Genomic DNA, 13,999 nt, shown 5'->3' with positions numbered 1-13,999 from the left:
ACCCGGACTTATATTCCTGAAGAACATCCTAGTATTATCAATCACCTCACAATAATCTAAATCGTATGGTAGCGAAACTAGATATTGTGGAATCACAAACGATGAGACGAAGATGTTTGTGATTTCTTTTTATCTTTCCCTATCGGAGATATAATCTCAAGTCAATTATTCAATTGAACTCGTACGATAGAAAATGGCAAGGTCAGAACGCTCAACTACAAGAGAAGTAGTTTTGTCTGGCTTCACAATCCCAATGAAGTCTTTCAGTCATTAACCTACAGGGTCTCGAGAAGAAACCTAAGGTTAACGGAGAATCGACTCTATCAAAACCAACTAGTATCACACATGAGTTGTGGGGATTAGTTTTTCCAGTTGCTAGATGTCTCCTTTATATAGTTTTCAAATCAGGGTTAACAATCCAAGTTACCTTAGTAACAAATCATTCAATATTCACCGTTAGATGAAAAACCTGATTTAACCAAGCTAATATCTTTCAACCGTTAGATCGAAACTCAGCTTGTCACACACAAATGAAATGTATTTCATTTAGGTTTGAGTAACCGTACCTAAACGTGTACACTTAGTTGGTTCACAAATAATTAACCAATGGTTAGCCATATGAGCACTTTCATATTAACTGTATTCATCTTTCTCATAACTAGTTCAAATGACTCATAAGAACTAGTTGAAGAGTTGTTCAATTGCTTAGGTCTTTATGAATAGACACAATTGAAACAAAATCGGTTAATTCACTTGAATCAATCCATGAACAATATAGCCACGGTTTGCAAAGACTGCATTCCTTATTGATTTATTGTTTAAGTTTATGAACTTCCGATTTGAGAAATATAACCAGCTTGGGTACAGGTACGTGTACCATAGCTATCGGATTTGAGTTTACAAACTCAGCAGAAATTTTCGGTTCGAAAACTTCCGTGGGTACGCGTACGGGTATGCGTACCTAAGGTGACTGGTTTAACAGTTTGCAAACTTACAAACTCAGAAGAAATTTTCAGTTCGAAAACTTTCACGGGTACGCGTACTCAACCTGTATCCTTCACCAATACCGTATGCACACATGTGCACACACTTGGTTTCCGGCACATGGATTTATACACTAATGTGCGAACACACTATATATGCTTATATCCATAGTTGGTTGCATAATCTCAACTCTACATTTCAATCATTGAAACATTTTTCTATAATGTTATAACAGTCGTCATTCACAACTATCGTCATCAAAGCTATTTTCAAGATTGAAATGTCATCATGACTTTCATCACGGGTAAAGATGAAAAGTGGTTAAAGCGAAAGCTTACCAACACATATTTCGATAAAAAGATAGGCGAGTAAACTCGGCTCGAAATAGCAAATGTGTATGTATGAAAACTATCATACTTATACGACTTTGTCTCAAGAGTAGGAGATAGAGTAGATATACTTTTGAGTGATATATAAGTTCAAGTCTCCACATACCTTTTAGTCGGATGAAGTTCCACTGGTTCCTTGAATAGTTCTTCTTCTTCGTAAGATGATCGCCATGGAGTCTGGAGCTCAACTACACTAAACTGTCCTAAACCGAGACTTAGCTATAAGTAGTCTAGAAATCAAGACATATAGTTTTGACAACTAAACTTGACAAACATACTTGAGATAGCAACGCATGTGAGTTCGACCGCACAATGCTCTAACAATGCTAGATATAGAAATGGGAGCTTGTCAAGCTGATGACTATGTTATTGAACTTGAGAACATTTGTGAGGATGAGTGCCACCATGTAGAGGAACCTGATGCTGCACCAATATATGATAGTGATGAAGATAGTGATTGTATGGAGTATGATTCAGAAGAAGATAGTGTTGATTAAAATGATGATGCAAGAGAAGATATTGGTGATTCAAGTGATGATGTTGAAGAAAAAAAATGATGAAGGTAACTGTTATACATTATTACTTTATTGTTTTTGGTTGCCTTATTATGAATAAGAACTAACTTATGCCTGTTGTTGTTGTTTAGGTAATGTTGAGAACAAAGATGATGATCCTGAATGGTTCAAGAACTTTAAAGCTGAGAGGGCATTGAACTTCCCTGATTAAGTTATTGAACAAGGAGATAAGGGAAAAGATAATAAAGGTAACAGTTAGAAGTTATTGTACTAACTCACTTTTGTTACACTGCTTGTACTAACTCATTTTTGTTGTTGTTGTAGGTACTGCTGAGATGAAAGATGATGATCCTGAATGGTTCAAGAATTTTAAAGCTGAGAGGGCAATGAACTACCCTAAGGAAGAAGTTATTGAAAAAGAAGAGGAAGAACTGTTCCCAGATCAAGAACATGATGAACCTCTTGACCCCTCACAGATGGTGGTAGGTACATTATTTCCTAATAAAAAGGCATTTCAAAGGCATCTTAGAGCCCATTGTGTATATGAAGAGCATGAATACAAAGTAAAAAAAAAGTGATAAGAAAAGACTTAGGGTTTGGTGTCCAAATAGAAAAGAATGTAACTGCAATTGGTTTGTGTTTGCATCCAGAGTTAAGAAAGAGTCTACCTTTAAAATCAGGAAAGTTAGGAAATTTTGAGGGTAGAAATAGATATGCAGATCCAAGGTATGTTGCTGATGTTGTAATAGATAAGTTGAAGCACAGTGCCAAGAAAGTGATTCCAAAACCAAGACAGATTAAAGAGGATTTTAAAGTTTCTCACATGACTAATATTCCTTACCATTCTGCATGGAAGGCTAGGATATTAGTATTGGAATACATGCATGGAAACTATGAAGACAGTTTTAAGATGGTTTCAACCTTTTGTAAGATGGTAAGTAACAAGGACAAGGACGATGTTGCAGACTTTTCTTACTGCAAGTCTGACAATGCATTTGAGACCATGACTATTAGCTTTGGGGTAGCAAGGTTGCAGGAATATTATTGGGTTTAATGCTTGCCATCTAACTGGTAAGCATGGAGGTGTATTACTTGCTGCAACATGATTAGATGCAGGAAACAGATTAATTCCATTGGGAATTTGTGTTTGCAAGTCTGAAACCATTGAGAACTGGACCCAATTCATCATTGATTTGAAGTCAGCAATAGATGGTCATCCTATGCCTCTTACCTTCATCTCAGACAGGCAGAAAGGCTTACTTGAAGCTGTTCCTGCTGTATTTCCTGGTATGCCTCACATATATTGTTGGAGGTATGTTGATTCCTTAGTTTTTTTGTATGTTCACTGCATCTTATGATTTTTTAGGTTTATTGATATTTATTTTTATGAAATACACTACAGACACTTGTATAAGAACTTTAAAAAGTACTATAAAGGGAAAATTTTGAACAACTCATTGTGGAATGCTGCCAAAGCATACAAAATTCATCATTACCAGGTAAGGTATATTCCCAAGTTACTTCCATTTTTTATTATAATATTTAACTATCATACGTAAACATTTTTGAGTGTTATATGCAGCAACACATGTATGCTTTGAAGGAGGAAAATCCAGCAGCACATTAATACCTTTTGGTTGCTGGTCCTGAGTCTTGGTCAAGAGCCTTTTTTGATGATACAAGTAAATGTGAACACTTGAATAACAATTTTAGTGAGTCTTTTAATGCAATGATCACAGACATTAGGGACAAACCTATCTGTAAAATTGGAATGCTTTATAGTCAGTTGGTGAATGTTAAATGGCATGAAAGGAGGCAAGAGGCTGAAAAATGGCCAGATGAAGGATTGGTTCCAAAGGCAATGAAGTTGATAAAGAATATGTGCAAGTTAGTTGGTCCTTTTCATGTTAATCCATGTGTTTTTGGGAAATTATATGAAGTTACATCTGTTCACAATTCTGTTTTCACTATTAATTTGGAAGAATGTTCTTGTCTTCAATGGCAGCTGAGAGGGTTTGTATGCATACATGTAGTCTGTGCATTGAAAGGATACAGACCAAAATGGCATAAGTAAGTTCACCCAACTTATAAATTTGTTTGTTTGTCTTGTGCTCTTGTTAACTATTTACTTTTGTTATTGTTAACCATTTACTTTTGTTGTTGTGCAAGTACTGCTCTCATTACTACTCTGTGGCAGCACATATGAACCACATATGAACCACATATGAAACCAGTAAAGAAGCACTTTCTTGGTAGTTGTACATTTAATATTCACAATATTCTTCTTTATATAACATATAAGGATTCCTTTAGGGTTTCATTTCTCATTATTGTTTGGTTGCAGGTAGAGATGGAGCTAAACCCTCTTAGAAGTGGCAGGAAAACAGGGAGGCCTAGAGTTGAAAGAAGGTGGGAATATGATGAACCTCCACCACATCCCAGATTCTATAAATGCCGCATGTGTGGGATTTCAGGCCACAACAGTAGGGGATGTGCTGGTGGTGTTGTTGGACAGAACTCTAAAGCACCAAGACAAAGAACTCAAGTTGATGGTGCAACTCTAACAAGCTTTGATACACCTGCAGCAACCTCTTCAAGAACTAAGAAGAGGAAATCATATGATACTCCAGGTGCATCTACTTCAAAACCAGTTGGAACTAAGAGGCAGAAAATTTCTCAAAATTTCAGAAATGTTAGATCTGCTAAACAAACAGTGAACCAAACTATGACAGATCCTAAAGGAAATACAAAGAAACCTAGCAAGCAAAGAAAGACTAAAGTTGCAGTTTCCTTTTTTTTTAATGTCTTTTATGAATGGTTAATCTGTGAACTTTAAGTTATTGTAAGAATGTGACTAGTTGTGAACTTTGGTTTGTTTGAACATCTTTTGTTATAACAAGATATGAAATGTAGTAATATTTATTTCCTAAATCAACTTCTTACATATTACATATGAAGGTTTTTTTCTAATTGCTTACACATGACAACCATTTGGGTTGCAGATTCTCTAACCTTGTCTTTTGCAGCAATGAAGAGGGCATCTGAAGCCCATCTAAAAGATTCACAATCCTGACAGGCAACATAAGCAATGTTCTTATTGTGTTGATTTTTGCACATCTTCGGTATGAGTTTAGATTTACAGGTTGCAGAAAAGCAAACCTGATTATGCAGTGGACAATCATTGTAGCAGTGGTCTTCTTCTCCACAAGCACAACAACTTTTTGTTGATGGTAGCATAATGTCCTTGGCTTTACAGTGGTCTAAAGCATCTTCAGACCATTCAAAGTAACTGCAGGTAGGTATTGTGCACTTGAAGAATATTTTTTCATAGTTTTCGGTTGTTGTAGATCTAAGTAATGCTCTCACACCAACACATGGAATATGCTTGCACCTAGAATACAACTAAGGACAGACTTGTATGTCATGATTTCCTTGTTCACGCATTGCACAATCAATCATGGCTTTTTTCCCCTTATTCTTGATGTTGCTACTACTTGGAGATTGTTTCTGACCTCCACCCAATGCTTGTTTGTGTTTTCTAAGTTTGAATTTGATGAGTAACTTAAAGAAAATATGGTCTGATTGATATGAATGAATTAGGGTTCTTCTCTGGTTTTTAAAGGGTGGAGAAGATGAAGATAGTCATTGTTTTGTCGGCTAAATCATGGTCATTCATTTTGTGTGCACATGACCATGCCACGTGTTTTCTGGCCGTTATGTTGCCTGAATCCGTGTGAGTTGCACGTGCGAAGAATTTCCAACCCCTGTTATTGTTGCGTGTGTGAGATGCACGTGCGAGGGGTGCATATGTCATTTGTAAGGTGCCAGCTGGCACTTAACCCCCTAACCAGCCGTTACCCGTTTTTTGAAAAAAAACGGGGCACTTTTGAAAAGTTCATAAAAACGAGGAAACTTTATTTTGCTATATTGAAAAGTGGGGCACTTTATCAAAAGTCCCTTTGTTTTATTAGTTAAATAATCAGTTGAACCCAACTCTTATTAATTCGATCTTTTAGGACCCTACTTAACCTCGACGTTTATGACATGATGTCCTTAAGTCCTATACGCGATGAATAGGCCCTTGTAACCATGTCATATTTGCTTACTATAACATAATTTCTTTGTACAAGAAATGGAACGGCTAATTCTACGAGAGAAGTCTTTTTCACGAGGTACAACTAGTAATTCCTATTTTTCTGTTACGGAATCGACCATAGATCAGTTCCCTTTTTTGGAGTATTAAATACATCCATAATTCTGAGCTTCATGCTACTCATATCACGAGGACATGTCAGAGTAAGGGCATCCCAATCGGAGTGAAAGGGATGACAGTTTCTTTGTCCCAATCTGTAAAATAAGAATTTTGATCAAATCGCACATCGCAGTATACTAGGCCTTCTAATTCTTTAAGAGGTTTATCTAAAAGATCCGCTATATAACTAGGAAGACGTTTCAAGTACCACACATGAGTTACTAGGAATGCCAGTTTGATGTATCTCATTTGATATCTTCGTATCCGAGAATCAACAAACTTGATTCCGCATTGTTCACAAAATTTCGGATTATATTTTTTATCTCCAATTACTCGAGAGTTTTCAGGGGCACAAATTCCACTTTTTATAGCCCCAAAAATTCTTTCACAGAACAATCCATCTTTTTCCGGCTTATTGGTTTTGTAATGAAAAGTATAAGGTTTTATCACCTCTCCAACAACCTCTCCGTTAGTTAGTATTTTTATATTAATAAAATTACTAATGGGACCCTAAAATATCAGATTTGTTGGTTTTATCTTGGTTTCTTATGGTGCAAAAACATGTTTGTCCATCCACGTGGCTCAACAAAAAAAGAAATTTGTTGATTGCCATAGGAATTATCCTACTAGCTAAATTGAGCCACTTAATCCAAACAACAAAATCAAAAAATAAAATAAAAAAATAACAGAAAGTAATATTGTCATGAAGGCTAGTTGTCTGTTCCATATCAGATATTTCTATGCTCGTCCTTTATTATTCGAAGCGGCTACATTTACCGCACTCATTTCTCCACTCCCTTCCCCCATTAAGTGGCATCGTTCTTAGCCATTGATTCATGAATTGGGATTAGCAGGGGTTCCATTACTATTCGATTAACTAATACATGCATGATACGATAAGTGGGTGATATATATCAGTTTCGTTTATTATTGGATACTTATACACGCGTGCACATCGTATTTGGTGTATATTCGTGCAACTGGCATTGTTGTACTATTTTATCAAATTTCTTTCGTTTGTTCTTCCATATTTTTGTTCAGGTATAAATCATAATCACATTATCATTGAGGTAGTAATGAAAATTAATTTTATTGCAGGTCATAAACCACATAGATTTTAGATAACAACATCAAATCATGTGACCTAACATAGGCACGCCCAAAAGAGGTAGCTAGTAGATGTAAAGGTTGACATAGCTATCGTAAATAGGAACCAGCTCTTGACAGATGGATTAGATAATACAGAGAGTTAGGCCGGCTAGCCAGACAGGGAGGTGCTAGGCTCCTAGGGTTTCTAGGATAATATATTGACCACTGCACGCTCATTCAAATTGTCCTAAGATATGTACGGCGTATCTGCCTGTTTCAAATCAAGAAAAAAATATATGGGCCTTAATTTCCCTATTGAGTTCCGTGGGCTTGTATAGCAGCACAAGTGCACATTCTATAGTTGTCTAATCTAGAGATGCTACTCATGAGAGTGTGAGTGGCATTTCACAAGAGGCAGTTGGTTTTGTACTTCTCCGAACAATGTCATGGCCGATCAAGACCAATGCACAGTTACGAACAATAACAGCACCGTAGGGTTCCATCTCCAATATCCATTCCCTTGCATGCTTCTCCCGCAGTTTTTCAAGAACATGTGATCGTTGCTCTGGTATTCAAGAATATGTGAACCTTAGCCCAGATCAAAAGAGTCATGATCATGCTATATTCTTCGACATCCATTACATAGTTGCAACTCATCAGCTTTCTAGTCCTCCAACTAACAAGTGGAATACTCAAAAAAGCAGAAGAGCAACACTGGGTCAATAGCAAAAGTTCACATGAAAAAATCAACAAATTTGAGGGCATAAATCCTTATTCACAGTCTAAAAAGAAGCGGAGAGTTTTGTTTAGGCTGAATAGTGTTCACAATTTGATTTTCTAAGCAAGTAGAAAAAAAAAATGAAAAAATTTGAATATTAACAGATATATTTACATGCGTCACAGTCTAGGGCCAAATGCAAGGGGCCTAGTAAATACTCAGATCTTTGGTTCGAATCACTCCCACAGGCAGGTGTAGGGTGTTCGGCTTACACGCCTATTTGATATACAAGCAAGTTACTGGGAAAAGCAAGGTTTCAAAACTATGCCAAGAGGCATTTTCTTAATGGAGAATGTGAAAATCTGATGTGTTCAAAAGCGCCTTGGCCTCTCTTCAGCCACAGATACTCGAATATTTCTGCCATCCAAGTCCTGTTATATTGTACACAAAAAGATGCAAGGTAAGAACAATTTGAAGCTCTACTTAAATTCTATGAAATCATCGACCATCAACTTAGCAAAACTCAAAATAACTAGAACGACTACATTAATACGAAACGGAAGGATGTAAGAGGTTCTTTAGATAACACTTACAGCGCCATTTAAGGATGAAAGTGCATTGTTGAGATCCTCGGTTGAGCCGTAAGTGATAAACCCGAAACCCCTTGACCTACCAGTCTCCCTGTCATACACAACTCTGGCCTCCAATACTTTTCCTTGCTCACTGAACAAACTCTCAAGCGCTTGATCATCAACATTCCATGAAAGGTTACCTACGTATAACCTTTTGGATGAATCAGAACCGCCTCCACCTCCTCGAGGTCCTCTCGACTGGAAATCTTCCTTAGGTGGAGCTGGTCCATAGTCCACTCTAATAGCTCTATCCCCAATTTCCTATCACAAAAAATTCTCATCTCAGAAACCAAACAACTTCAGCAACAACAACAAAAAACTATCATACTCTATTCAGAATTTATCAAACAACATTACAAGTATCAATGACAACTAACCTTCTCGGTGGCGTTCTCCTTTTGTCTAATTATATTATCCTCTCTTTTCTTCTTGATGGCGTCTTCCTTTTGTCTAATTATGTTCTCCTCTCTTTCCTTCTTGGCGTCCTCCTCCTCTTGTCTAATTATCTTCTCTCTTTTCAACCAAGAATCCAAGACACTAATAAAATAGTCCACTTTTCGAAGCAATCTATAACAACCCCGAGCACGTTCACTATGGTATTTGATCTTGGTAGGGATACATTGTAATTTACCAAGGATATCCTTCAAACAATAGCATAAGTTTTGTTAATGCACACGAAATACTTAAAAAATTTGAGGCCATAAATCCTTATTCACAATCTAAAAAGAAGCTGGGAGTTTTGTTTAGGCTGAATAGAGTTCACTATTGGTTACAGATACCTTTTTCTACTTCTAAGCAGATAGAAAAACAAACAAGAAGATTTGAATATCAACAGATATATTACCTCAATTATTTGAGCCGGTTCTCGTGAATCCACGGTTGCTTCTAGGTCCTTCATTTTCATTTCCAATGAGTTTAGAGATACCAAAGCAGATAAAAGTTTGAATGTAATATAAATATATTACCTCGAGCACTTCAGAAGGTTCTTGAGGATCGTTGGATGTTGTTTGTAAGTTCTCCTTCAGTTTTTCCGCCAGCTCTAATGGTACCTGACGAAAAAGATACCAACATTCATCTATAAAGGGAATTGTAGGAAAACAAATAGAAAAATATAAGAGCAAATGCTTGTATCTCTACCTTGAGTATATGACCAAGTTCCGGCGGTTTGATTTTAGCAAATAGTACCTACGCAAGACACCAATCTCAAAATTAAGGACAACTGCATGCATATACAACTTTGAGGTTCTTATTTCCTTGTATATGCTTATTCAATTAGAATGTTCAAGTGAATTTGTCTATACCTTGACTGCATCAGCTGTTTTTGGATCATAATTAGCTATCCTCTTGCGCCTTTCTGCTTGCGCAAGAGTACTTTCAATCACACGTCTAATCATCATTATTTGATCAAAGGTAAATTCACAAAACTGTGACATTTCTTCGATGTTTGGAACCTTCTTAGCCAATTCTGCACAAAGAGACATTTCTCTTTCGCTATAATGTTTTTAGTTCCCCGTCTGAAGTTTCTCTTATAGTGGCAAGTCCAGAATACAATTTACTCATGGAAGATAACTCCTCTTCAAAAGCCACACGGTTTTGTTCTGTTTTCTCTTGGAATCGGGCTTGACATGCCGCGAATGCAATTGAAAGAGCATCTTGGTACTTGGAGTGCTCTTTGAGAAGCTTCTGAATTTCTAGCAAGATTTGAAAAGAAATTGAAGATACAAACTAAATAAATGGACTTCATTAAAATAAAATTTAAAAATAAATAAATAAATAAATACGGATTATCAAACACTTAAGTAGATTCAGCTTACCGGGTGGATAAACCTCAGTGGTACTTTCAGAAGCAGCAGCCATCACTTGTAATAATCTAACCAGAAATTAAGAAAGAAAATTAAACTTGCAGACAGCTATTCTAATAACAATAATGATAACATAAAAAAATTACAAAATTAAGAATTCAATGCCGATTGCCACTATGTGAACCAGTTATGTACATGCAGTACCCTAATGATGGTAACCTAAAATAAAGAAAACTCATCCTCCATTCATGAAATCAGCCAAGTAATCTCACAAACGGAACATATAATAGATAGGAATTTCATCGGTGACAAATTGATTGAATTTTCCAGAACTTACTAACCTTGATTTTTAGGAAAATTCGCTGATGCCGAAGAGAGGAGCAGTGAAGAATAAAAAGGAAAGTTTGGATCAAAAGTAACCTCCGAATCCCCGAAGAATCGAGCCCTACTGTTCAAAGAACACATCCTTATATAGCCAACTTAAGAGAATTTGTATTTAGGCACACTTACAATGAGATAACCCGAAAAAATTGCATGGGCCTTAACTTCCCTATCTAGTTCCTTGGGCTTGTGTAGCAGCACAACTGCACACTCAACTACTCATGAGAATGGCATTTCACCAGAGACAGTTGGTTCTGTGTTTTTCCAAACAATGTTGTGGCAGATCAAGACTACTGCACAGTTGTTCAAGAATATGTGAGCCTTAGCCCGAATGAGAAGAGTCATGATCATGCAAGATTCTTCGACATCCATTACATAGTTGCAACTCATCAGATTCCTAGTCCTCCAACTAATACGTAGAATAATCCAAAAATCAGAAGAGCAACACTCGCTACATAACCATGATTCAAAAGTATGCTAACACAATGTAAATACCTGAATCGTATTCCCCGTCCCCGACATTAATTAGATCAGAACATAAAACTTGTATTAAATCATTCACAAGACTGATATAATTAGACAGCATACTTCTTGAATGTATCCAGGTCCCTCCTCTCTTCATCGTTTTAGTCTTCGGCCTCCTTTTGATATTGGTGGCGTTTTCCTTATGTCCAATTCTGTCCTCCTGATATTGGTGGCGTTCTCCTTTTCTCCTCTCTTTCCTTCTTGGTAGCCTTCTCCTCTTTCAACCAAGATTCCAAGACACTAATATAATAGTCCAATTGTTGAACCAAACTTAAACAACAGTAAATAAGCTCACGAAGTTCTTTGATCCTGGGAGGGATACTTTGTAATTTACCACAGATATCCTTCAAACAATAGCATAAGTTTTGTTAATTCACATTAAAAAAACCACTGTAACATATTTGAGCCCATAAATCCTAATTCACAGTCTAAAAAGAAAAGGAGAGTTGTGTTTAGTCTGAATAGTGTTCAGGATACATTTGATTACAGACACTTTTTTCTACTTTAGCAATTCGAAAAACAAATAAGAAGATTTGAATCTCAACAAATATATTACCTCAATTTTTTGAGCCTGTTTCTGTGAATCCACGGTTGCTTCTGGGTCCTTCATTTCAAATGAGTTAGGAAAAACTATAATTTATATTTAGAATAATAAATCAAAATAAAGTTTGCACGCAAGTAATGTACTACCTTGGGCGCTTGAGAAGGTTGTTGTGAATCGTTGGATGTTGTTTCTAAGTTCTCCTTCAGTTTTTCTGCCAGACTTAATGATACCTGACGAAAAAAAATAACAACATTTATCTAGACAGGGAATTGTAGGAAAATAAATAGAAAAATATAAGAGCGAATGATTGTATCTCTACCTTGAGTATATGAGCAAGCTCCGCCGTTCAATGTTAGCGAATAGTGCCTACGAAAGACACCAAGCCCAAAAAAATTAAGCATACATACAACTAATTGTTGGATGCAATAATCAAAATAAAGAAAAAATCAAATAAGCAAAAGTTATTGATACTTAGCTCCTTTATAATGGAAGTGATCGATTAACGAAACGAACGAGCTTCTCATATCTCCACAACAACAACAAGGAAAAACTTTGGAAAAACAGAGTGAGTCACGTGTTCAACACGTTGCCCTTAAGACATTAGCGCCCGGCTACACTCAAGAGTGATGCTATAGCACTCACAGGACGGATATCTTCAGGATAAAACACCCTACTACACCTACTACTAGCATATGTAGTAGATGCTCAACTTGAGCTTGGCAACTCCGAAAAAACCGTTAAGAAAAATCGCAAACTCTTAAGAAACGCTATAAAATATTTTTCCTTAGGGGTCCCTCTAAAATATAGGGCAACCCCTTTCCCATAGATTTTACAAAAGTAATGAATTTCTTTATATAATGGAATAAAACAATTTAAGAAGGGGAAACTCCACAATGTGGGACTAATAAGTTTTTCATTCACAAAAGAAAATAATAAATTATTACTTTTATTAAAACCATTAAAAATCAATTTTTATTAATCGTTTTCCAACAATCCCCCACATGAATGAAAACCCAATAAAACACAAAAACACAGATAGATCTTCGTAAATCAACAACCCAATCTCACGAACCGAACTGAGTGAACAGACAGACAGATCGTGCATGTTAAAGTCATACTAGCCATTCCAACGCCATCTCCCAAACACAACAGTGTGCTGACCCCAGGGTCATACTATGGATCGCAAAAATCATATAGTATAGAGAGCTTTCATCTTTAGCTCCTCACAAGTGAGACTAAAGGTTCCTTTCACCAAAGTGAAAAAGCATGAACTATTGAACCCTTAGTGACCCTTAGGTCCTAAGTTCCAGTAATACCAAAACCATCAAAACAAAAATCACATAAAAAGCGCAGGAAATACCATTTTAGGCAGAGGTTTCCATGAGGTTTTGAACCTTTGCTTAGTGAGATATTACCGGAATTACTTGCTAGAGACAGTGAACTATGTCTTGAACTGCTAGCATTTGATGTAAATCGCGATAACAACCACGGATGATATCTCCAAGGGTGCTGCCAAGCTCGTGTCGTTTTGTCCAATTTGGCCCTAAACATATCCTGTTTCTCAGAATGCTCTAGAGAATCAAAGCTCATATTCTCATAGGAAGCGGCCCACTTCCTCATTCAGATAGGTGAGTTTCCATAACACTTCAATCTTAAATTGAAACTATATAACTCATTAAGACTTCTTAAAAGTCATCCTTCACATGCAGTCACACTATCACGTCTACACCATAGGGAAGGGACAAAGAATGAAATTCTCTGATAGTGTTTACCTTTACCCACCACAAATTAGTTGTCTCATTCGAAACCTTGATCTTGGGATCTCCAGTAAGCAAGGTTGAGTATCCTTCATGGCAAGTTTAATTTATGAGCTTAAGCCCCATCCCCTTGATGTTTTCTAACAATCTCTTTGGATAACCTTTCGTCAAAGGTTGCGCGATATTCTCCTTGGACTTTATCCAATCAATGGAAATAACGCCATTGAGATTAGTTATTTTTAGCTTTAGCTATTATAGCTTGGCTAACACATATATAGATATAGCTGGCACAGGCCTATGCCAGAGAGGAATGTCTTCTAAAAAGCATCTTAGGCACTCATCCCCCTCTCGTGCTTTATCTATCGCAATACTCTCAGATTCCATAATGAATTGAGCAATATATGTATGTTT

General features: G+C 36.6%; 1 protein-coding gene and 1 long non-coding RNA gene across 3 annotated transcripts; both read right to left on the bottom strand.

Annotated features, from left to right (window-relative positions):
* Positions 1-8,127: 8,127 nt before the first annotated feature.
* Positions 8,128-10,911, bottom strand: LOC113314364 (nucleolar protein 12-like). Of its 2 annotated transcripts, none has more exons than XM_026563160.1 (9): positions 10,723-10,911; positions 10,394-10,449; positions 9,881-10,270; positions 9,717-9,764; positions 9,545-9,628; positions 9,424-9,471; positions 8,957-9,220; positions 8,541-8,840; positions 8,128-8,378 (listed from the first exon to the last, which is right to left on the bottom strand). In XM_026563160.1, exons 3-9 carry the CDS (start codon positions 10,058-10,060, stop codon positions 8,319-8,321), a joined length of 984 nt encoding a protein of 327 aa, XP_026418945.1. In that variant the 5' UTR covers positions 10,061-10,270; positions 10,394-10,449; positions 10,723-10,911; the 3' UTR covers positions 8,128-8,318. The 2 variants fall into 2 exon arrangements, with proteins under 2 accessions (XP_026418945.1, XP_026418946.1); XM_026563161.1 differs by having other exon boundaries at positions 9,881-10,262; positions 10,723-10,860.
* A 945-nt stretch (positions 10,912-11,856) lies between these two features.
* LOC113311030 lies at positions 11,857-12,554 on the bottom strand. The gene is made up of 3 exons (XR_003341527.1): positions 12,151-12,554; positions 11,978-12,061; positions 11,857-11,891 (listed from the first exon to the last, which is right to left on the bottom strand). It is a non-coding gene; the product is annotated as an uncharacterized LOC113311030 (long non-coding RNA).
* Between the last annotated feature and the right edge of the window lie 1,445 nt (positions 12,555-13,999).

Source organism: Papaver somniferum, chromosome 9 (assembly GCF_003573695.1).
Source record: "Papaver somniferum cultivar HN1 chromosome 9, ASM357369v1, whole genome shotgun sequence".
Classification (NCBI taxonomy): Eukaryota; Viridiplantae; Streptophyta; class Magnoliopsida; order Ranunculales; family Papaveraceae; genus Papaver; species Papaver somniferum.
Note: the sequence above shows the minus strand (reverse complement) of the source record. Positions and strands in the feature narration are given on the sequence as shown.

Bases quoted from the DNA above. Each gene is read 5' to 3' on its own strand.
- LOC113314364 (XM_026563160.1), bottom strand. From the start codon at position 10,060: ATGTCTCTTTGTGCAGAATTGGCTAAGAAGGTTCCAAACATCGAAGAA. The intron at 9,765-9,880 runs GTATAGACAAAT...TGTCTTGCGTAG, and splicing joins AAACAGCTGATGCAGTCAAG to GTACTATTTGCTAAAATCAA. The intron at 8,841-8,956 runs GTTAGTTGTCAT...TTTTTGTGATAG, and splicing joins AGGAGAACGCCACCGAGAAG to GAAATTGGGGATAGAGCTAT.